General features: G+C 64.4%; 1 protein-coding gene across 6 annotated transcripts in view; it reads left to right on the top strand.

Annotated features, from left to right (window-relative positions):
* The window catches only part of CROCC2 (ciliary rootlet coiled-coil, rootletin family member 2), a 69147-nt gene that overhangs the window by 8043 nt on the left and 37362 nt on the right, over positions 1–23742 (top strand). For 5 of the 6 annotated variants that reach the window (XM_086374593.1, XM_086374577.1, XM_086374566.1 and 2 more), the window contains exons 2-15: positions 5541–5691; positions 6487–6635; positions 9014–9120; positions 10380–10545; positions 14242–14342; positions 14786–14983; positions 15494–15590; positions 15671–15763; positions 15902–16090; positions 16496–16686; positions 18417–18599; positions 19010–19154; positions 19583–19729; positions 19937–20167. In XM_086374593.1, the coding sequence (XP_086230719.1) occupies positions 5541–5691; positions 6487–6635; positions 9014–9120; positions 10380–10545; positions 14242–14342; positions 14786–14983; positions 15494–15590; positions 15671–15763; positions 15902–16090; positions 16496–16686; positions 18417–18599; positions 19010–19154; positions 19583–19729; positions 19937–20167 (2148 nt within the window). The remainder of the gene's footprint in view (positions 1–5540; positions 5692–6486; positions 6636–9013; positions 9121–10379; positions 10546–14241; positions 14343–14785; positions 14984–15493; positions 15591–15670; positions 15764–15901; positions 16091–16495; positions 16687–18416; positions 18600–19009; positions 19155–19582; positions 19730–19936; positions 20168–23742) is intronic. The other variant, XM_086374585.1, reaches the window with a different exon arrangement.

Below are 23742 nucleotides of genomic sequence, written 5' to 3'. Positions count from 1 at the left end.
CGCTCCCAGCGTCCTGGACCCGCGTCCCTTCAGTCAGTGATTCAGACTGTGGACTTGGTTTTCAGTCATCCTGGTGCTGACCCGTGTCCGACGAGCCTGCTTACGTGCCAAGTGCTGATGGGGCTGGGGGCTGGGGGTGTGGGTGCAGAGGTGAACGAAATGCTGTCCCCCACCTTCTCAGTGCCTGGTTTCAGGCCTGGCAAGGACTGCCCCATTGTTCCTCTTGAGGACCACACTACTGACTCAGCTCCTGGGGTGGTGCCCAGGGCCCCAGAGACCAGGACCGGGCGGTCCTGAGACGCAGCATGGCGGGGCCAGGTGTTATCCCGGACACAGAGAGGCTCTTTCTCCTAAGGAAGTGCAGCCTGGCAGGTGGCCACCCGGGCACAGGGCCCTCTGTGCCGCAAGCCAAGCCACAGAAGGAGGGCAAGCCGACGTCCGGGGCTGGATTTGACTGGACGCCCCATCCTCGAGTGTGTTCTTCAGGCTGTGCCCAGCCCTGGGGTGCAGGGGGCCCCGTGGGAGTGCCCGGGGCAGAAGAGGAGGGAGGGGCAGGGGCAGAGAAGGAGAGCGGGCTGGGGTGGCCCCAGACTGTCCCTGTTCCCCTGCCGCCAAGGTGGGGAGACCCCAGGCCAGCATGCCTGCGGAGTCCTGCCTCCTGGCCGCTGCGGGGGGGGTGGGGCGGGGCGGGAGGGAGGGGTGTCCAGGGCAGGTCCTGACACCACCACTGCTGTTGTAGACGCGCGACCCTGAGCTGCCTTCTCAGGTGGAGACAACACATATAAATGTGCTGAGAACCCTGAAGGAGCGCCGCGCTTCTCGCTTCACCCTTTTGTCCACAGACAAGGGAGCCCCTCCATTCCCGCTGCTCTGGGGGTGGGGGTCCCAGCCTCCTTCCCAGAGCGGGGTCAGCCACAGCTTCTGCAGCACCCCTCGCGGCCACACGGTGGCGCTGTTGCAGCTCCGCCGCCGCTAACCCCGCCGGCCGGCCGGGCCGCCACCTTCGGACACCCTCACTCACCGGGCTCCTGCCCCCGAGACTGCCTCTGTCCGGGCTGATCCGAGGTCCCCGCCGCTCTCCCGCTCTCGCAGGGTGACCCGACGGGGCTTCTGGCCGCCCTCCCTGCCTCACCACTGGGCCCCTCTGGACCCACCTTGGCCCACCCAGGGGTCTCCCTAGCCCGGCTCTGGGTGTGCAGCAGCCTCACCGCCCCCGGAAGCGGCGGGGCTCCTTTTGCAAGTCCCCCCATCTCTGTGGACCTGTGTGCCTGTGCAAACCCCCGATTCAGAGGGGCCCCTCGGGGGCCGAGGCTGGGCACCAGCAACGGGGACAGTGAGCCTGCTCTGCCTGACCTCCCTCTCTGTTCTTCAGCGGCATCTGCCTCCGAGCCCCCTCAAGTCTGTGAAAATTGGGGTCCCAGGGAAGCAACCCCCACCCTCCACGGAGCCGCAGCCCCCGGGTCCCTGGGACCCCCCTCCCCCCATTTTCAAAGCTGAGAGCACAAGGCTCACGACAGCAGGTGACGGGCCTGGGCTGGGCAGCGAGCCGGCCGGGGCACAGCAGGGACCCTGCCCATCTCTAGAGGGGAGTTCCCCTTGACCTCGGGTGGGCTGACGGGAAGCCCATGGTCCTCGGGCTGGAGGCCCTCCCCGTCCATACAGCCGTACGCGGAGGGTGGCAGTGAGGAATCAAGAGGTGGCCGTCCCACTGGGTCTCCTGCTGGTGGCGTCACACGGAGGCTGTGTCCTCCCGGGGTCCTCAGAGGCAGGCTGAGCTGACGGGGAGAAGGCCCTGGGCACATGGGCAAGCTCCACGGCGGGTCTGGGGTCTTCTGGGAGGCTGAGGCCCAGCCCTGCTGTCCTCTCTGACCGCTGAGATTGCTGCCAGGGGCCTTCTGGAACTTTCCCAGTGCACTCCAGGTCACAGGAGGACAGCCTACCCCAGGGACAGACCAAAACCCGGAGGTGGCCCCCGGCCCACAGAACTGTAGGTGGAGTCGCGGGGTCTCCCGAGGGCAAGGAGGTGGCTGACCGAGGGGTCCAAGCCAAGCGCAGGCCCAGGGGCACGCCCTGGCTGGACGTCCCTCCAACTTGGGGCCCCTCCCTGCCGCCCCCGGGGTTTCTGCAGGGGTTGGGGGGAGGGGCGGGGAGGGGGAGGGGCGCTGGGGGTGGGGGAGGGGGCGGCCTGAGGGCCTCCGCGCACCCCCGCAGCGGCTCCATCTGGGCCGCGGCCCATCGCAGGCACCCGGCCGCAGCTGGAACCCATTACGCCCCCAGCTCCTCCGGGGACGCCCCGGCTAATAAGTGACCCTCTGTAACTGTTAGGAATGAGTCAAGCCTGTGCCGCGGCTCTTTCCCGTTAGCGCAGGGAGGGCGCGGGGGAGGGGGGCCTCGGGCCGGGGCCTTCCTGGCCTAGGAGGAGGCTTCCTGGACGTGACCCCTCAGGGAGGACCGCGGCTCAGCGCCTGCCTGCGGCCTCGCCTTCCTGGAGGACCGGGCAGGTCTTGGTGGTCTTGGCGCCCCCTCCCTGGCTGGGCCCGGAAGGGGCTGCCCGCATCTCCTCCCCTCTCTCAGCCCAGGGAGGGTGCTTACCACACACCGGTCATGCTGAGAGGCGCAGCGAAGGTGCTGCCCAGGGGAGGCAGTGCCTACAGCAGGGGAGGGGGAGCTGCCTCCTCACCCCTGGGTCCTCACTCCGGGCTCCTCACTCCAGGGTCTCACTCCAGGCTCCTCACTCCAGGGTCCTCACTCCAGGATCTCACTTCAGGGTCCTCACTGCAGGCTCCTCACTCCAGGGTCCTCACCCCAGGCTCCTCACTCCAGGGTCTCACTCCAGGGACTCACTCCGAGGTCTTCACTCCGGGGTCCTCACTCCAGGGTCTCACTCCAGGGTCTCACTCCACGGTCTCACTCCAGGGGCTCACTCCAGGGCCCTCACTGCAGGCTCCTCACTCCAGGGGCTCACTCCAGGGCCCTCACTGCAGGCTCCTCACTCCAGGGTCTCACTCCAGGGTCCTCACTGCAGGCTCCTCACTCCAGGGTCCTCACCCCAGGCTCCTCACTCCAGGGTCCTCACTCCAGGATCTCACCCCAGGCTCCTCACTGCAGGCTCCTCACTCCAGGGTCCTCACCCCAGGCTCCTCACTCCAGGCTCCTCACTCCAGGGTCTCACTCCAGGGTCCTCACTCCAGGGTCCTCACTCCGGGCTCCTCACTCCGGGGTCTCACTCTGGGGTCCTCACTCTGGGGTCCTCACTCCGGGGTCCTCACTCCGGGCTCCTCACTCCAGGGTCTCACTCCAGGGTCTCACTCCGGGGTCCTCACTCCGGGCTCCTCACTCTGGGGTCCTCACTCCGGGGTCTCACTCCGGGGTCCTCACTCCGGGGCCCTCACTCCGGGGTCTCACTCCGGGGTCCTCACTCCACGGCCTTCACTCCAGGGTCTCACTCCAGGGACTCACTCCGAGGTCCTCACTCCGGGGTCCTCACTCCAGGGTCTCACTCCAGGGTCTCACTCCACGGTCTCACTCCAGGGGCTCACTCCAGGGGCTCACTCCAGGGCCCTCAGTCCAGGGCCCTCACTCCGGGGTCCTCACTCCGGGGTCCTCACTCCAGGGCCCTCACTCCAGGGTCTCACTCCAGGGTCTCACTCCACGGTCTCACTCCAGGAGCTCACTCCAGGGGCTCACTCCAGGGCCCTCACTCCAGGGTCTCACTCCAGGGTCTCACTCCACGGTCTCACTCCAGGGGCTCACTTCAGGGGCTCACTCCAGGGCCCTCAGTCCAGGGCCCTCACTCCGGGGTCCTCACTCCGGGGTCCTCACTCTGGGGCCCTCACTCCAGGGTCTCACTCCAGGGTCTCACTCCACGGTCTCACTCCAGGGGCTCACTCCAGGGGCTCACTCCATGGCCCTCACTCCAGGGTCTCACTCCAGGGTCTCACTCCGGGGTCTCACTCTGGGGCCCTCACTCCGGGGCCCTCACTCTGGGGTCCTCACTCCGGGCTCCTCACTCCCGGGTCCTCACTCCCGGGGGTCTCACTCCCGGGGTCTCACTCCGTGGCCGGGCAGCAGGGTTGGCTCAGTTTCTGCGGCTCACTGAGCTGCTTCGGGCAGGGCAGGATCTCTCCGGGGTCATGTATGAGCTCGGACCCTGACTCCCAGCCCCCCTGGAACTGACATGAAAGTGAAGGATTTCTGTCCAGGCAGATTTGAGCAGAAGAGGCCAGGTTTGGGTCCTAGGAGCGCAGATCAGGCTGAGCTTGTACCAGGCATGGCGAGAGGGCAGGGCTGAGCTCAGGAAGCCCTCCGTCCCCTCAGCCTGGCCCAAGATCAGAGACAGGTGAGGGGTCTCGGCCTCACGAGGGTCTTCAGGGAGGGCAGAGGAGGTGAGGGCGGGCAGGTAGAGGCTGTGCAGCGGTTACACACCACGCCCTGAATGGGGTGGAGCCTTGGCAGAGTTCGGGGAAGGGTCTCCGTTTGCTGGAGGACAGGGCGCTGGGCCCTGAGGGGTGGTGAGGGGACCCGAGTCTGTGGCTCTAGAGCCCCCGGGGAGGACATCCACCGCCAGTTCCCCCCTCAGCCTGAACTCATGGCCTGAACCTCATGGCGAACGTCACGTCCGGTGGGCAGCTGGGCACGTCCCGACCCCGGGCAATACCACTCCTCGCGCGCTCATGTCCGGAGTGCTCACGCCGCTTCAGAATTGGCTGCCTCGGCCCTGGCGTTCACACGTCCTCCCCATAGTCGGGGCTGGGATCGGCCCCAGCGCAAAGGCCCTGCCCTGCCTTCAGCCCTGGAGAGCACCCAGGCCCCCAGCGGGCCACCTTCCTGCAGCCAGGAACCCGCAGGGCCGAGGCCAAGTGCCAGCCGGAGCCGGGGAGCCGGGGACCAGCCTCTGGGGACCCAGGACCCCGGGTCTGCTACCGCTCCCAGGCCTGTTCAGAGCGCTTCCGCAGCCACTCACCTGCTCTGGAGGGCCAGGCCGGAGGCCGTGCCCTCTGTGCGCTTGCTGCCCCGCCTCAGTCCTGCCCCACCCCGTCCCCGGGCCCCCACGGCCCCTCCCCGTGGACAGGGTGGCCGGCCTCATCCTCCAGGAAGCCATGTGGGTGCAACCCGGTCCTGCTACTGGTTGCCAGCCCCTCTGTCCACAGGGCTCTGGGCCCACTGGGTGGGGTTCAGGCCCCTCCCTGTCAAACCCCACCGTGAAAACCAGGGGACCGCCTGCTCCAGGGGCGCCAAAGGCGAGGGCTCTGCCTTCCAGCGTCCCCGGAGAGACCCAGGGTGGAGGTCAGGGCAGCCCTGCAGAGGCGCGCAGAGCCTGGGCTAGGAGCTCCCTGACCGCTCTCCCTTCCTCGCCTGAGCACCCCCAGGATGGGCAGGACGCCTGCCCCCTCCACAGGTGGCCTCGGGGGACCTCAGCCTCGCCTGGTCCTCCCCAGGGCGGGGTGGTACCCCTGCCCCAACTCCAGGGGATTCATGGCGGGTAGGCAGCGGTGCCAGGACCTGCCGGCCCCAGGGGTCTCTTGGCGCGTGTCTTTCAGAGGCTGGAGGACACCGTCCTGAGCCCCACGGCCAGCAGAGAAGATCGGGCACTGACCGTGCGCGGGGGGCGCTGGCGGGCCTCCCCCATCCCCGTGCCTGCCCGCATCCGTGACATTGTGGCTGGCAGCCTGGCCGAGGGGCCTCGCCAAGGTGAGGGGCGCCCCAGGGGAGCGGCAGGGCGGTGGGTGGGAGTCCGGCCCCGGGGAGCCCTCCCGCCCTGTGCCCTGGCCTGGCTGGCCCCTCCGGGCCTGTCACCGTCCTGTGCCGGGGTGAGACCCCCACCCTCCCACGGAGTCACCCACGGAGCTAAAAGCTGATCTGCACAGCGTGCTCACCCCTGAGCCGCGGAGACCGTCCCCACCCAGCGTGCATTTCTGTTTGCAACTCTTGCGACTGCCAGTCTCGTTTCTCACTGGATGAGTGAGAATCCTAAAGGCTGGAGCTCGGAAGGCGCAGGTGCAGAGCGGCGGTCCGCCCGAGCTCCGGCCCTGCCCACCGGCCCCACTGCTGGCCCTCTCGCTGTTGGTCACTGTGGCCACCAGCCTGGCCCCAGGCCATGCTCCTGACCCCTCGTGCATGGGTCTCAGAGACCCCTTTTGGTAGTGAGGGCCTCTCCAGCCTCTGAGAGGAGCCAGGGGCCTCGCTGGGTATGTTAAGGAACAAGAGAGCCCCTGCGTGCTTAGAGCAGCACTTCCGGGACCCTGCAGCCCTGAGTCAGCAGTTCTCAAGCCCAGCGGGGGTAGGGGTGCCCAGTGTCCAGGCCGCCCCCACAGGCCCTCTGCTGTGCTGGTTTGGGCTACACTGGGGAGAGACGTGAGTGGGCACGTGCCCACCCAGAGGAGAGGAGGCGCCGCTTCCTTGCACCAGGGGCCCCTGGGCCAGGTGGACAGGCTGCCGGACTGGGGGCTGGACGGCCACGGGCTGACCCTGCTGCTGCACCTGCAGGGCTGCGGGAGCCCCTGGCTTCCCCGGGCTCCGGGCCGGAGGAACACACGCTCCTGCAGGATGAGCTGTCCCGGCTGGAGGACCTGCTGGCCCAGGCGGGCGCCGAGCGGGACGAGCTGGCTGGCAGGTACCACACGGTCAACGAGCGGGTGAGTGCTCAGGGCGCCTGGCAGCCTGCCCTGGGGTGACCCACGGGCCTGCCAGCAGGGGGACGACGGTGGCCAGCCATGGCCGAACCCTGTGCCGCAGAGAGAGAAACTCAGGCTAGAGTGGGCAGGTGAGGCAGGATGGTGCCCAGGGGCCCTGACCCAGCTTAGGCAATGACTTGTGCCTGTCTGCCCAGAGCCCTGGGGGGCGGCCGGGACAGTCCCGACCCGTGGGGCCAGCGCCCTGCCCAGCCCGAGCATGCGGCCACGCCTGCCAAGGGGAGGTGGGCAGGCTGGAAGGAGGTGACTGCACCCCAGCCTCTCCCCTGACAGCCGAGGTGGACAGACAGGCCCTGGACACACCCTCAGTGCCCCCGGCAGCAACAGGGCCTGCCAGGGTGACCGGCTGCAGCAACAGGCCGTTCGGCCCCGAGCTGTGTGGCCGGGAGGGCCTCCGGGTGTGCAGGTGGGGAAACTGAGGCAGAGCGGTGATGGAGGTCACCGGGCAGGGCCTCTGTCTCGTGTCCACCGCCCCAAGTCGTGGCCTCGGAGCAGGACGGGGCAGGCCCACAGCAGGGGTGTTCACAGCCCCTGTGTCTGCACGGCCCCCTGCTCTATGCGACGGGATGGACGACCCCAGGTGAAGAAATAGGCTCACCGCAGGTCCCAGTCATGCAGGGCCGCGCTGTGGGCTGAGAGGTGACCCGGTCTGGCCCTTTCTCTGGTGTGACCAGTGACCGGGGCTGAAAGCGTGATGGCCCCAGCTGGCCATGCCTCCTCGAGGGTCCTAAGGGCTTCCTGGGGTCGGCGGTGTGCCCAGCCCCACGAAGGGGCCCCCCGGACCCTGGTCCTCACCCCCAGCCCCACGAAGGCCCCCCCACCCCCGTCCTCACCCCCAACCCCATGAAGGCCCCCCGGACCCCCGTCCTCACCCCCTGCCCCACGAAGGCCTCCCAGACCCCCATCCTCACCCCACCCCCCAGGGAGCTCCCTGGACCCCCATCCTCACCCCTACCCCACGAAGGGAGCCCCCAACACCCGTCCTTATCCCCAGCTCCACAAGAGGCCCCCAGACCCCTGTCCTCATCCCCAGCCCCACAAAGTCCCCCCGTCCTCACCCCCAGCTCCACAAGAGGCCCCCCACCCCCATCCTCACCTCCACCCCACTAAGGGAGCCCCAACGCCTGTCCTCACCCCCCAGCCTCACAAGAGGCCCCCAACCCCCGTCCTCACCCCCCAGCCTCACAAGAGGCCCCCACCCCATCCTCACCCCCACCCCACGAAGGGGTCCCCCACCCCGTCCTCACCTCCACCCCCCACAGGGAGCTCCTCGGGCAGGACCAGTGGGACGGAAGCACTGGATGAGCTCGCTGCCCTCCCCCTCCCCGGCCCGTGTGGAGCTGGGGGTGGGGGCATCTTCCTAGCACAGGGTGGGGAGATGTTGGGAACAAGAGGCCAGTGGGAATATAAGCCACAGAAGCCCTGCAGCCAGATTAGGCAACCGAGTGAGTCAGTGAGATCCCAGCTCCAGGCCGCGCCCGCCCCCCTGCACACATCCGGCACCCCTTGTGCGGACCACGGAGGAGCCTGGTCTCCCTGAGTGCCCCGGAGGAGACGGGCGGGCGGCGTGGGGGTGGGCGTGACTGCTCCATGGGCCTCTGTCTCCTTCCTCCGCGGGTCCCCCAGCCCCTCCGCGGGCCTCAGGGAGCCCCACCCTCCCGCCTCCTGGGCCCCAGGCCCCGCCGCAGGGGGGCCCTCCGTGCTCCTGGTCTTCCTGTCTCAGCCCCCGCCAGCCGGCCCCCTGGGCCTGCTGCAGCCCCTCCTCGGACCCCCAGAATGTGCTCTGGGTGCAGATCTGGGTGGTGCCCCCGGCCTCCAGCAGCCTCTTTCCCTTGGAGCGAGGTTGCCATCAGCTCAGCCCTGAAGACTCACCGGTGGTCTGGGCCAGTTCCAGGGGCTTCCCTGCCACCAGACCCACCTGGGGGCTGCAGGCCCACCTATGGTGGGGTGGCTTTGTCCCCCTGCTGGATGAGGGGCTGGGGTGGACAGAGGGTCAAGCCCAGGCAGAAGGGGCGGGGTGGGACCCCACGCATACTCACTGCAGTGTGGGTGACCGCAGGCCGGCTCCATGTCCCCTCGCCTGGCCTGACGTGGGGCCTCTTCAGCCGGCCGCGGCACGAGGCGCAGGGCAGCCGTGGGGCCGGCCACCAGCCTGACCCCTCTGACCACACCCCACTCGACCGCACCCCTGACCCCAGCCTAACCCCCACCCAGCTGGAGACCCCCAGAGCCTCCCACCATCCCTGGGAGGGCCCTGTGCCCAAGCCGCCCGGCCCGCAGGGCTTGGAAGCAGCCGGCCAGGTGGGTCATTGCCCTCTCAGCTGCAGGCCCGGCTGCAGGCCACCACGGCCCAGCTGCGGAGGTCGGAGCTGGAGCGCAGCATGGACCTGGAGGACGCCCTGGGCCGTCTGGAGGCGGCCGAGCAGAGGTGAGGCCGGGCGGGCGCGGCCGGCTGGGCTGCAGGGAGCCTGCCGGCAGGGCAGGTGCCCCAGACTGTTGGCGACTCCTCCAGAGAGACTCCGAGTCAGAGCTGGGGGTGCAGAGCAGGGCGGGGCGGGGGCCACACACCTGGGCCTCAGTCTGCTCCCTGTCCTGCCCCTCCCCAGACCCCCACACCAGCTGGGGCAGGGGTTCTGGCCCGTGCTACAAGCAGGGCACCAGAGCTGCCTGTGAGCCTTGGTTGGCCTGGCCAGTCCTGGGGTGTCTCTCAGTTGCCCCCAGTCCCACTCTTCTTCCCACTCCAGCTCTGACCCCCCAGGCCCCTTTGGCTTCAAGCCGCTCTGTGGTCACGACCAGGCTCATTTGAGCACTGTGGGTAATTGTATGTCACCCCCGGCCCCCCAGAGGGAGCCCCAAGCCCCAGGACACGCCCCTGGAGGGAAGAGCATCTCACCAGGGTCCCTGCCGAGGGGGGCAGGCGGGGCGGAGCCCCCAAGGCAGCTCCGTCGCCAGACCCAGGAAGGTTAAGCTGTCTGTGGCATGCTTCCCAGATTTGGTTCCTCCTCAGGGACACTGGCAAAGGATCAGTGCTGAAAAGCATCTTGAAAACCAGTTTTGGAGAAGCGGGGGGTAGGGGCAGGGGCTGCAGAAAATAAACCTCCAAGAGGCTGAAGCCCCCAGAGCGGAGAAGAGCAGAGGAACCCCCATGGGCTCGCAGCCTGGCCAGGAAGTGCGGGCTCTGCAGGGTTTGGGGTCCCCGACTGCAGCCACACACAGGTCTGCCTTGCGGGGAGAGGCCCACAGTCACGGAGGGGTTGCCCCCTCCCCGGCGCACACCTGACCCCTCCCCCCCAGCCCACCCCGCTACAGGAATGTGCCTCCCTCCCAGCCCCGGTTCCCTCAGCTGGGGCTCCTAAGCCCTGACCCTCTTGCTGGTCTGGGGTTCACCTCCACACCCTGGAGTGAACGGCAGCCATAGTCGTGAGGGCAGAACCAGGGAGCTCGGGGAGGGAGGAAAGGACAGCAGATATGTTGGGGGCGGGGCGGGGTGCCAGAGGGGGACCTGAAGCTGGCCTCCGTTTTCTGTCCCTGTCCGCGGGGGAGCCACTGCAGGCAGTCAGCACCACTTAAGAGTGGTGGGGCTGCACAATCAAGCTGGGGTCATCTGAGCCCAGGAGGTCTTGGGGCTGGGGGTCTGAGGGGAGGCTGCCCGCCTACAATCACGCTGCCGCATCCCTGCCCATCCAGGAGCACCGGCCTCTCCCAGGTGAACGCCCTCCTGCGGGAGCAGCTGGAGCAGCTGAGGAAGGCCCACGACAGGCTGGCCGAGGAGCTGGCCAGGACAACGGGCAGCGTGCCCCGTCTGTGGGCCGAGCTGGAGCTGCGGGAAGCACAGCGCCGGACCCACAGAGAGGTGCTCCCCAGCTCCTGCCCATGCGCAGGGTGACGCCCGGCTCGGTGCCCGCGGCTGACGTGGGGGTGGACAGCGAGGACCGGGAGGGGGTGAGCTGGTGGCAGCCCCCGCCACACCACGACCTTGCTCGGCCTGGCCACAGCCATCTGCGGAGTGGGGGACACCAGGTGGGAAGCCCCCCGCTTTGAGAAGGAGCCCAGGGCTGGACTGGGAAGTCGGGTGAGGGCTGAGCCCTGGGCCCCATGTGGCTGCCCTGTGCCAGAGGGAGGAGTCTCCATGGGCCGGACTCCCGGGCCAGCAGGAACCCCACGGCCTCTTACGAAACCCTCAGCCCTGGTTGGGGTCAGGGCACGGGGCTGTGGCCTCAGCCTCACTGCAGCGGCAATGCCGTGTGGACCATGCGGGCTGGTCGCCAGCTGCAGGACTCGCAGTGTGAAGTAGGGCAGGACTTGAGACTGTCAGCCGTGCCTGTGCCTGGCCGCACCTTCCCTGATCTGCCCTGGATGCCCCCCAGCGCCTGCCAGCGGCCTCCAGGGCCGGATTTCTCCCTGGCCATGGGGCAGAGGCCGAGGTGGTCCCCGGGTCCAGGCTGACCCTGCACGGGGGTCCCTCGGACAAGCCCACTGCAGAGGAGCCATCCCAGCTCTTCCCACATGGACCCGGTGGAGCAGGGGCTGCCCCCGCTCTGTGGACATGGCTCTTCCTGCAAGACAGCTGTCCCGGGACAGGAGGGTGTGGGGAGAAGGCATGGCCTTTCCGATCAGATCAGTCCTCACAGGGCGCTGGACTGCCATGGAGCCGGTGAGACAGGGCGGACACCTCACCCCCAGCCTCAGCTGGATGGCGGGACAGGCGCCCCGGAGGCAGACTTGGGTCCAGTCTGGCGCCACCGATCAAGGCTCTCTACTCCCCCTCGGCCTTGAACGCCTCTCCCACTTGCTGGCAGTGGCTTCTCTCAGCACCTTAACGAGGTCCTGGCTCCGTCTCCTGGCTTCCAGCCCGCCAACACCCACTGACCCCTGACTCCTCTGGCGGGCATCACTCTGGCCGCTGGGGGTTCTCTGCTGTGACTTCCTGTGACCTCCGACAGCAGACTTCTGTTTATTCTGCTTCTGCTCATCAGGGTTCCTTCTCCCTTTGTCTGGGGAAGCCGCTGTTCTGTCTTCCACAGTTGCCGGAGTCCCCCCTCCCGCACCCCTCCCCTACTCCCTCCTCTGCTCCTTCCCTCCTCTCCCTCCCTTCCTCCTCCTCTCCCTCCCTCCCTCCTCCCCTCCTTCCCTTCTCCCCCCACCCCTCCTTTCTCCACCCCTCCTCACCCGTCCCCTCCCCTCCCCTCTGCCCCATGCACCTCACGCTTCCTGGGCTCCTTCCTACGCTCTTAGCCTCCTCTACTTATCGCCCTGGTCTATGTCGTAGGTAATTTGTTCAAGCCCACCCTGCTGCTCATCAGTTTCCTCTCCTGGTATCCAATCTCTGTTAAACCTGCCTATTTGGTGTAACTTCTAATACTGTATTTTTCATCTTTAAAGCTCCTGCTTTTATTCTGTTCTCTGCATATCTTAGTCTCACGTTTTCCAGCCCCTGCTCTGTTTGTTGCTGCTGCTGCTAAGTCACGTCAGTCGTGTCCGACTCTGTGCGACCCCATAGATGGCAGCCCACCAGACTCCACTGTCCCTGGGACTCTCCAGGCAAGAACACTGGAGTGGAGTGCATGCTAGAGAGCAGTTGTTTTGTAGTCTGTTTCTGATGTTCCAATATCTGAACTCCTTCAAGGTCTGAGTTTATTGTTTCTGCTGGTTCTTGATCATGGTGCTGGGCTCCTTTGTGTCTTTGGTGGTTTTCTGATTTCTTCAGTTAAGAGCCGTGTAGTATCCTTGGAACTCTGAAAATTCTTTGAAACCTGGAATGAAAATGGTATGTTCCAAAAAAGATTTTCATTTGCTTCAGGCAGATTCTAGGGACTCTGATCATCTTTGGGGCCACATGGAAGTAAATGTCCAGCTTAAATTTATTGTTTCAAAACCACCCAGGTTTTGTGAATTAGGCTGAAAACTGCACGGAGGCTAACTCATGCTTCCAAATCCAAATCTCCAAGATTTTTCCTTCCTGTCTTGGTCCCTCCAGGCTGCTGGAGCAGAAGTACCCCAGCCCCGGGCTTATAAACAAACATTTCCCACAGCTGTAGAGGCTGGAAGCCCAAGATCAAGGTGCCAGCCCTTTCAGTGGCTGGTGAGGATGAGCAGGGTTGTCTGAATCACCGATGACACCTTCTGGCTGTCCACTCAAACGGCAGAAGGGAGGGAGAGCTCGTGGGGCCCCTTTTCTAAGGGCACTAACACCCTTCATAGGGGTGGAGCTGAAAAGCCCTACCTCCAGATACGATCACGTGGGTGATTAGGTTTCAACATGTGAATTGGGGGGGACACTGCCCCTCCTACAGGCTGCGTGCATGTGTGTGCTGGTTCACCACCCACTGCAGCTCCTTGCAGTGCCTGCAGGCAGGTGTGTGTCTGTGTGTGTGTGTGTGTGCACATGTGGGCATGTGTGTGCTGGTTCATCTCCTTACAGCCCCTGCAGGCAGGTGTGTGTGTGTGTGTGTATCTGTGTGTGTGTGCACACTGGTTCCCTGTCCACTGTACCTGCTTACAGCCCCTGCAGGCAGGTGTGTGTGTGTATGTGTGTGTGTGCGGGTCTGCCTGTCTCTAGCACACCTTGCTTGGAATGCAACTTGGGGGGGTCACTCTTATAGGTGAGTAGACTCCCCCTTGAGAGGACCCAGGCTTTCCCCTATGTCCTCGGAGCCCCTGTGGTCAAAGAAACAAGTTCAAGTTGCGTTTGGCAAGTCGCTCTTGAGTCAGGAGCTTTCCCCGTCCCTGGCCTACGTGTCCCTTACCACAGCGGCCGCCAGCCTCGCTTCCAGAAGCTGTGGAGTCTGGCGTGTCCTGTATTTCCATCAGTGTCGGGCAGGCGGGGCCAGTGTCCACCCCTCCGTGTCACCCAAGCTCTCGATGACCACAGTGGGCGGGGGCCGCTCCAGGAGACGGTGCACCGCAGGGGGCATTTGGGCTCATGGGGGGCCTCAGTGGGGGTCGGGGAGGGGGCTCAGCAAAGGCCTCGTGAAGGGGCGGGTGGGGTGCGAGTCTGGAGCCAGAGGGCCTTTGGCTTTGTCTGAAGCAACATGGAAAAGCACTGGGGCTCCACCAGGTGGAGGGGCTGTGGGAGCCTGCAGAGCCCGGCCTCTGAGCTCAGCGTTCAGGACCCGGCCCTGGTCGTGGGGCTGGGGAGGCGGCATGGAGGCCGGGACTCTGAGTCTGGGCTTCAGTGCAGTTCCCTGCAAGGCTGGCCTCGCTGACCACACGGGGCTGTATCCTGCCGCCTCAACTCTCGCCCACACCTGACCCCCTGCCCCCACACCCCCACCGCCCACACCCCAGCTGAGTGCTGCCTTCACCCTCAGGGGGACCAGGCCGAGGGGGTCCTGGCTCTGCAGCTGGGGGTGCTCACCCCTACAGCCTCTGGGAGGGGAGCCAAGCCCTGTCCCAGGTAGGGGGCAGTCTGATTGTTGGGGAGGAGAAGGGGCCACAGAGGCTGATGACGAGGTCTGCTCCCCACCCCCGGTGCCGGAGGAGTGGTGTGGGGGTGAATGGGGTCACGGGCCCCCCACCCCTCAGCCTGGCCTCTGCCTCTCGCCTGCAGGCCGGGCGCGCCCGCTCAGGGCAGCCCCAGGACACCCTCCTGCAGAGGCAGGTCACCGCGCTCCGGGGACGCCTGGCCGAGCTGCGTGCAGCCACCGAGAAGTGCGTGCCCACCCGCTGGCCCAAGGGGGACAGAGGGCACCCTGGGGGAGGTGGCCGAGTGTACAGGGCAGGTCAGGCAGGGGGCCAGGTGCCATGAGCGGGTAGGCCACTTACGGAGCCACCGTCAGCAGGGGCGGGCGGACTTGCATGGAGCTTGGTCCTGGCCAGGCACCTCACCCTTGGTGACTGCCAGGACCTGTCTGTCGTGGGCCCTTGAGGCTCAGACAGTCCAAGTCCCGCTCCAGGCAGACAGCCCGTCCTGTGCGTCCTGGCCCAGCCCCGGCCCAGCCCCGCCCGGCTGTGAGGCCACCTGTGGGTCCTCTGCTGAGGTGGGCAGACCGCTGTCCTGAGACCAGACCCCGCCTGTCCCAGCCAGCGTGGAGCCCCCAGGCTGAGCCCACAGACACTCCTGAGGCTCAGCCGGGTGCGCCCTGGTCTCGCAGGGGCCTCGCTGACCTGCGGGCGGATGTGGCCAGGATGGCCCGGCGCCTGCACACGGCCTGCCTGAACCTCAGCTCCAACCTGCGGCTGACGGCCGGCAGTGAGGCCGCTGCCTTGGAGCAGCAGCTGCGGGACAAGGTGCGGGAGATGCTGCAGCTGCAGGGCTGCTGGGCCGCGGAGAAGGCGGCGCTCCAGGCCAGGTGTGTGGGCGCCTAGGGCTCTGCGTCTAGGGAGGCCCAAGGGTGGCCCCAGAGAAGAAGCTGGAAGGAAAGACAATAAACCATCAGAGGTGCTGCAGTCACAGGGAGGGGCAGGGCACAACCAGGGCAGGTGGGCAGAGGAAGCCTCACCACGGGGCAGGGAGGGGCAGGGCACAACCAGGGCAGGTGGGCAGAGGAAGCCTCACCACGGGGCAGGGAGGGGCAGGGCACAACCAGGGCAGGTGGGCAGAGGAAGCCTCACCACCGGGCTGGCGAGCTGAGTCCGGGTCATGGTGGGAGCTCGATGCTGAACTCAGGGTCTACACTGACCCCCGAGACAATGGGAGCCGCTGAAGTTTCTAGAGCGGGAGAGCGGCGTCTGATCGCAGTGGGGATCAGAGGCGGCCAACGGCACTACGGAGGAGGCAGACAGAGCCGGACTCCCAGGCCCCCAGTGCCCTGGGCTCTGATCTCCGCGTGGACAGCCCTGCCCCACCCCGCTGTCCCCAGACTCGCAGAACAGACACTGCTGGTGGAGAAACTCACCGAGCAAAACGCGAGCAAGGAGAGAGCCATCTCTTCCCTGAGAATGGACGTGCAGAGACTGGTGCGTGGCTGGGAGAGGGTGGCTGGTGTGTGGGGACCTGGGCCTCGCTGAGCAGCCTCCCCCACCCCCCATCCCTCCAGGAGTCCCAGCATGGCGGCGGAGGCCCGACGGCCCCAGAGGACTCGAGGGCGGAGGTGGAGACCCTGCGGCTTCTCTTGGACAGCATCACACAGGTGCAGGCCCAGCTGGGTCCTTCCCACGCGGGCAGCCGACGGGCCACAGGGCCCCTGCGGTTCAGGCTGGCCTGGGAGATGGTCTGGCAGGACCCGTATGCCCTCAGCCCTTAGCTCCATCCTCTCTGCTCCCTGAAGGTGGCCCAGGCAGATGCGGGGAGCGAGGAGCTGGCAAGGAGCAGTGGTGCTGAAGGCGAGGGGGCGCAGGGCCAACGGGGGAGCCCCCTGCATGCTGGGAACTCCCTGAGGGCTGAGTCCCCGGCGGACCCGGACTCAGCACTGTGGGCTGTGCGGCAGGCCATTCAGAGGTGGCGGCAGCGGGAGCAGGTAGGCAAAAGCCTGCCAGGCTGAGAAGGGCCGCTATGGGCCTGCCCGTGGCCCGCAGGAGGCTGCCCCCAGGAGGCTGCCCTCCAGGAGGCTGCCCCCAGGAGGCTGACCCCCAGGAGGCTGACCCCCAGGAGGCTGACCCCAGGAGGCTGACTTCCAGGAGGCTGACCCCCAGGAGGCTGACCCCCAGGAGGCTGACCCCCCCAGGAGGCTGACCCCCCCCAGGAGGCTGACCCCCCCCCCAGGAGGCTGACCCCCAGGAGGCTGACCCCCAGGAGGCTGGCCCTGCAGTGCGTCTCTGGTCGGAACTGCGTCCTTTCTCTGGGAGTAGGGGCCCCGGCTGGCTTCTGTGTTCAGAGGCCTGGCCAGGCCGCAGGGATTCACCACATCCCTACTCCTGGGCAGGAGCTGCGCCAGCAGCTGGAGTCGTCCGAGGCGAGGGCCACGGGGCTCCAGAAACAGCTGTCTGAAAGCCAGCGGGAGCTGCAGGCCTCAAGAAGCCTCCTGCAGGAGGAGCGCCAGGATCTCCGGGGCAAGCTGGAGGCACAGAGCCGGGAGGCACAGTGGAGCCGCATGACCAGCGAGCTCCTGGGGAGGTGAGGCTGGTGGGCAGGGCCACCCCCTCCACAAGGCCCTCTGGGAGAAGCTCCTGGGGAGGGGAGGCGAGCAGGCAGGTGCAAGCCCCTGGGGAGGTGAGGCCGACGGGCAGGCCCACAACCTCCATGAGGCCCTCTAGGAGAAGTTCCTGGGGAGGTGAGGCTGGCGGGGGGCAGGGCCACCTCCTCCACGAGGCCCTCTGGGAGAACAAGCTCCTGGGGAGGTGAGGCGGGAAGGCAGGGCCACCTCTTCCATGAGGCCCTCCAGGAGCAGAAGTGAAAACATCCAGATGGAGGCTGCCTCCCTCCCCTCTTCACCCCAAAGCCCTGCCTGCACTGAGCACCCCTCTTCCTGCTCTGGGCCCATCTGGGCTGCGTCCAGGACTCACTTTCCCAAAGCACGAGCCCTGCCCCTCGGCCCGCCTCCCAGACGCCCTTCCTGGGACCAGGCTGTGTTCTGCCCTGCCGCTCCATTCCCATTGCCGAGAGTCCTCCAGGGGTCTGGGCCATCCCTGGCAGGTGGTCCATGGACCCCCAGTTCCCTGCCGGCCCTCCTGGTGTGTCCCGTGGGTCTGGCGTCTCCTGGTGCACTTGGCCAGGAGGCTGTCTGGATGCTTCTGTGCACGTCTGACTCTCCTGGAGCGGGTGGTGGTGAGGGCCGGGAAGAGAACCCCTGGCAACGGTAGCCCTGGGCTTCCCAGACCCACATGCTGCCTGAGCCGGAGTATGGGGTGGGAACGTGCTGGCAGCCCAGGAAGGCTTCCTGCAGGAGGCAGCCATGAGGGGACGGATGGACAGCCTCCCGTGCTTCCCCTCGCTCACCCGGGGGTCGGGCCTGCAGGTCCCTCGGGGCTACCCCTTCTCTGGAGGGCCCAACAGTGCACTCAGTGCTGGGACAGGGGGTCCAAGGGAAGATTAGACCCAGTCCTGCTCATGCACAGACCATGGCAGAGACGGGAGCAGGCAGGTTAGGCCTGGCAGGAATGGGGGAGTCTGCGAGGTCTCGGGAGGGCCTTCCGGTAGGAGCGATGGGCGGAGGCATGGTGTGGGGAGGGCAGGCAGGGCCACCTCAGCCTGCTGAGGAGCAGCGGTCACTGGGGCGGGGCCATGGGGGCCTGTTCGCTGGGACACCGCCTTCCCACGAGCAGCTAGACCGCAGCGTCCTGAGGTCTGGGAGAGACAGACCCAGCAGTCCCTCAACAAGGGGATGAGAGGCTGAGTCAGGAGGCGTTTGGGGCCTCAGGACTTGGTGCTTTGGGGCCCGGCCGGGTAGGCAACAGCTGAGATCCAGTCCTGGCTGGCGGGTGACCTGCAGAGGGGACCTCGGGGTTGGGTGGGGGTCAGCAGTGAGTTCAGCTCTGACGAGGGTGCGGGTCTCCAGGGTCGGCTGTCAGGGCGGGTGAGCAGCACCTGGAGATGTGGGGGCCCCTGGCAGGCTGGGGTTCCCTCCTTCCCACGGGGTCTCGCCAGACTGGTTGGGCTTAGCGCACGGGGGCAGAGGCCCGAGTTTAGGGACACCCCAGGGTCGGCCCTCCGGGTTTACAGGCTCTCACAAGGCCCACACCCAGGAGCCACCCTGCCTGGACAAACCAGCTGGGGGTGGTCCGCATGTGTCCCTGAGCCTGGCCCAGAGCGGCCTCTGTGGCCCCCTTGCCCTGTTCGCCCCCTAGGCGCTGGGCAGAGGTGCGAATGTGCCCAGGACCCCAAGCCTTGGCCTCGCCTCCTTCTAGAGAGAAGACGGCTCTCGAGGAGACGGTTGAGGAGCTGAGGGGGGAGGCAGCCACGTCCCACGCTGAGAAACAGAGCTTGGAGGCCAGGAACGCAGAGCTGCAGAGGAGCCTCCGGCAGTGCACGGAGCAGAAGGAGGCGCTGGAGCGGCAGGGCGAGCGCGGCCGGAGGGCGTTGGAGAGCAGGTGGGCCTCCAGCAGGCGTCTCGGCCCCCAGGCCCCGCGTCCCCCCACCCCCGGGACCAGCCTCATCAGGGGGTGCTAGTGAGACCGCAGACCCTCTCACGCTGACCACCACCCACCGCCTTCACACCCCACCCCAAGTCCAGCCAGTGCCAGACCCCCTACCTCGGGCAAACCCACCCCAATCCCTGGGCCCCGCTGGGGTGGGCCCCAGCATGGGTGCCCTCTCCTGGCCCAAGCTGTCACCCAGGTCCGGGCAGCTACTCCAGGCCTGCAGGGGACCCGTGCTCCTCCAGGGCCCTGGGCCTTGGGGGCAGCCTCAGGCGGTCACCCTGACTGCAGGCCCCACGAGGTGGCCCGGCTCTCGTCCTGAGGTGGCCTCATGCCCTCTGCCCTCTGTTTCTGGGTCTCAGTCAAGGGCGCCTGGAGCAGCTGGAGGGCACAGTCTCGGGGCTCAAGACGGAGCTGGTGTCGGCCCAGGAGGCGTTGGACTCAGCACGGCTGCAGAGGGACATCCTGGAGAGCGAGAGGGAGGGTCTGCACGGTGCCCTGGCCCGGGTGCGCCCCCAGCCGCCCTGCCCCGCCCCCTCCTCATCAGCCTGGGCTCACAGGCCACCCCCCGGCCCCAGCCTCAGTGGTGTCCCCACGCCACCCCACTTTACCCTGTCCTCCCCGGCCCCAGCCTGAGGGTGGCCTCCTTGGTCCCCGACCAGTGTGCCCTGGCCCGTCCCCTGAGTGCTGGCCAAGCTGCTCTTGGGGGACCCTCCCTGGGCTGCCCGCTTGCCTCCCCTGGCTGCAGCCTTGGACCCAGGGGCCGCCATCCACCCCCGGGGCCTCACCACTGCAGGACCACTTCCAGGCCCCCCGGAGCTCCAGCTTGCATGCCTCCATGATGCGCAGCTCACTCCCCACCCCACCGCAGCTCCCCCAGATCTAGAACCCATCCCAGCTTCCCTGCTGGGTGACCTGTGCCCTCCCTGCCCTAGGCCGAGTCCAGCAAAGCTGACCTGGAACTGCTCGTGAGCCGGCTCAAGGCAGAGGGGGTGGAGCAGAGGGATTCCCTGGCCAAGATGGCTGCTGTGACAGAGGCGCTGGCTCAGGACAAAGGCTCCCTGAACCACCTCGTCCTGCAGGTGAGACGAGAGCCCAGGGGCACGGACCTTCCCCGGGTCCCGCTTCCCCAGAGCAGCCGTGAGCCCCAGCCAGTCCCGGCCCCCCGAGCTCAGGGCTCCCCTTTCGTCCATCCTCCTCCCCACCGTATCCACTCCTGGACTTGGGGGCGAGGGCACGTGGGGCTTGGGTCTGCACACAGACCATCCCCCATACCCCCGACCCGGCAGCTGGAGCAGGAGCGGGACGAGCTGCGGGCGCAGCAGCAGACGCTGGCGCAGGGGCAGGCGGGCACCCGGGAGCAGCTGGCGCAGGCCGAGCGGCAGGTGGAGCTCCTGCGGGCCGAGAGGAGGGGACTGCAGCGGGCCTGCGGGCAGCTGGAGGAGCGGCTGGAGCGGCTGGAGGGTCAGGCAACCCGACTCCGGCGAGAACGGGCCCAGTTGCAGGAGCAGGTGGGCCAGGTGAGGGGGTCATGGGGTTCCCAGTCCCCAGCCCCATCCAGCAGGGCCGCCCCGCCTCTGGGGTGGACGGGCACACATGGATTTAGAAGCCGCGCTGGCCCTCGGATGTCGGCTTTCTAACCTCAGGCTGCCCAACTTGGCTGACTCGAAGCCGGCTTCCCGGTGTGGGAGGTAGGGGATGGGGATGCGGCACACAGAAAGGACGTCTACATCAGGCCTGGGCCCAGCACCCAGGGGCTGGGTCCCCCCTGCTCAGAGGGTCGAAGGCCTCGGGCCCAGTGACGCTCACACACTCTAGGGAAAGGCTCCCCTGCCCCTCCGTCGTCTTGTCTGTCTCCTTCCTGGGCCACGGCCACACAACAGAGCTGCCAGTCACACGCTCACAGCTGCATCCGTGCATCCGTTCCCAAATCTGCCGACGTGGATCTTCCATGGGGGTGGTCAGACTCCGTAGCACAAGACGCTGCGGCCCATTTGCTCTCTCCTGACTCCAGCCTTGGTGGTGCACGTGGAAACCCGTCCCTGCAGAGTCCTGGGCCCCCGTGGCATTCAGACTTCATGGCCGGTCACCTTCGGGACTCAGGCTAGCCTCTTCCTATTTCTCAGGCTCTGTCCTGTCCTTTCCCTGTTTTGGTTGACGCATCTCTACCTTGAGTAAAGCCAGTGCACAGCTCAGCGGTGAGCCCTGGTGTGGCCACCACCGTGGTCAGGATGCAGAGTGTCTGCAGCAGACCAGCAAGCGCCCCGGTGGCATGGCCGCCCAGGCGTCCCCTGCCCTGACCTCGCCACCGTGGACTGGCTTCACCAGCTTCAGACACTGCTGCACATGGAGTCGTGGGGTGCACACACTTTGGGGCCCAGTTTCTCACCCTCAACATGACGTCTTTGAGTCATCTCTGTTGTTAGGTGTGGCAAAGGCTCCTGCTCTTGACAGCATAGTAATATTCCGTCGTGTGGATAAATTAAATCTTTTACCCATTTCCCCACTGCTGGATTTTTAGGTTTCCGATTTGGAGGTAGCCGAGACTGCTACAAGCACGCATGTACAAATCTATACGGATATTCTCATTTCTCTTGAGTAAATACCTGAGAGTGAACTGTGGAGTCACGGGGTAGATGTTCTCGAACATTAAAGAATCTGCCAAGCAGTTTTCCCAAGTGGTTGAATCATTCCACTTGCCAGCACTGTGGGCGGCTTCCGGCTGCTGCTCAGCCTGGTCAGCGTTTGGCATCACCCGCCTTGCCACTCTCAGTGTGTGGAGTTACTTGCCTTTGTGGTTTTGTTGGCCATTTTCTGATGATAAAAGGCATTGAGCACATTTTCATGTGCTTATTAAACATCTGTATCCCTTATCTTGTCAAGTGTCTGTTCAGGGCTATCGTCTACTTTTATTGGGCTTTCCCATTTTGATTACGGGTTTCTAGTTCACGTATCTTGGGTACAAGCACTTTGTCAGACAGATGTTCTCACGTTTGTGTGATCTGTGTACACATTTTGTTGCCAACATTTTTGATGGACAGGAAAGTTTAACGTTGCCAATATTCAGTTTAGCAAATTTTTAAAAAATTTATGGTTAGTATTTTCTAGGTGTTGTCTGAGAAATGTTGGCCCAGCCCAAGGACAAGACAGTATCCGATGTGTTTCCCTCCAGTTCTTAGGTCTGTGATCCACTTAAAGCTGGTTTTTCTGTACAGCAGAGCCTCTCACAGCGTGCTCCTCAGACCAGCAGCGTCAGTCATCACTTGAGAACCTGCTTAACATGCAGATTCTCAGCTGCCCTCCCAAAACCTACTGAATCTGAAACTCTGTGGATGGGGCCAAAACTCTGGATTTTAATCATCCATCCTCGTGATTCTGATGTACATGACGGTGTGAAAACTGTGGGTGTGTGGTGTGAAACAGGAACTGAGGTCCATGAATGTTTGCATTAATATCCCGTTGTTTCAGCTCCAATTTTTAAAAGACTTTCCTTTCTTCTTGGATGATCTTGGCAACTTGTTAAAAATAAACTGATCATATGTGTGTGTGTATGTGTCCTGATCATATTGTTCATCTGTGCAGACTGACCGATTTGTTCATCCTTTCACCAAACCTGCTACAGTAACCTGCATTACTGTAGCTTTCTAATATCTTGTAATGAAGTAATGTTGAGCATTCCCATCTAATCCTTCTTCTCAAGATTGTTTGGTTATTTACATTTCAGAATCATGTTTGTCAATTTCTACACCCAAAAAACCCTGGTAGAACTTTGCCTGGGATTTTGTTGAATTTATAGATCAGTTTGAGAAGAGTGGACATCTTAACTCTACCCAGCTGTCTATCCATGAACATGGTACATCTCTCCGTTTTTTCTTTACTTAATTCCTCTCAGCTGTGTTTTGTAGTTTTCAGTGTAGAGGTCTTACACATCTTTGATTAAACTAATTCCTGGATTTGATATTATGCCTTGCTGTTCGCATTTCATTTTTCTATGTCCATTACTAGTATATAGAAATATAATCTCATATATCAACTTTTGATCATGCAACCCTGACAGACAGACTGATAAGCACTGGGATTTTACATGCACATCATCACACTATATGTGAATAACAGCGGTTTTATTTCCTTTCTGGTCTCAGTGACTTTCATCTCTTCCCTTAATTCACTGGCTAAAGACCTACAGAAAAAAGTTGAAAAAAAGTGGTGGGCATGGCCATCTTTCTGTTAATGGCATACCCGACTGGAGAAAGAATGTCACCGTTAAGTATGATGCAGTCCTCAGGTCTTTCATAGATGCCTCTTATCAGATTGAGGAAGTGCTCTTTCATTCCTGGCATGCTGAGATTTTTTTTAACGATGGATGGGTTTTGAATCCCATTAAATGTGTTCCCTGACTCTGTTAAGATGATCATGTCGTGGTTCTCATTCTGTTAAGCATCCGGTTCTGTGGTGAAAGTCCACACTTTGCCACCCATCTTCTTGAACGTGCTAATCACAGCTGTGTCAAAGTCCGTGTTTGATAACTTCAGTATCTGGAAGCCAGACGGGCAGGGAGGTGCATGTGTCTGTTTTATCTTACATGCAGCTTTTTGCCAAGTGATTATACCCCTGACATACCTGGTTGTGTTGAACAAAAGCCACGTATTAAATATAAAAAACTGTAGGGATAATTTCAGGATCTCGATGATGCTGTTCTTCTAGGGAAGACTGCCTTTTGGTTCTGGCAGGCAGTGGAGGCAGATCACTGTAATCCATGCCTGAGATGATTCAAACCTGATCTTCATGTCCTGGAAAGCTAGAAGAGCAAAAGTGTCAGCGGCTCGGTCTTGTCTGACTCTTTGCAACCCCGTGGATTGCAGCCCACCAGGCTCCTCTGTCCATGGAGTTCTCCAGGCAAGGATCCTGGAGTGGGCAGTCATTCCCTTCTCCAGGGGACTTTCCCAGCCTAGGGATGGAGCCCGGGTCCTGCATTGCAGGCAGATGCTTTACCATCTGAGCCTCCAGGGGAGCCGGGTTTGGGGGAGTGTCTATTCTGCTTCACCAGCACTACGAGGACGAAGCCCTCCTGTGATTACAGCTGGAAACTTGGATG

The sequence above is a fragment of the Bos grunniens genome, chromosome 3 (genome assembly GCF_055505025.1).
Source record: "Bos grunniens cultivar Pamir isolate PY7600 chromosome 3, Bosgru_T2T1.0, whole genome shotgun sequence".
NCBI classification, from domain to species: domain Eukaryota; kingdom Metazoa; phylum Chordata; class Mammalia; order Artiodactyla; family Bovidae; genus Bos; species Bos grunniens.
This window is presented reverse-complemented; position numbering and strand designations above follow the sequence as displayed.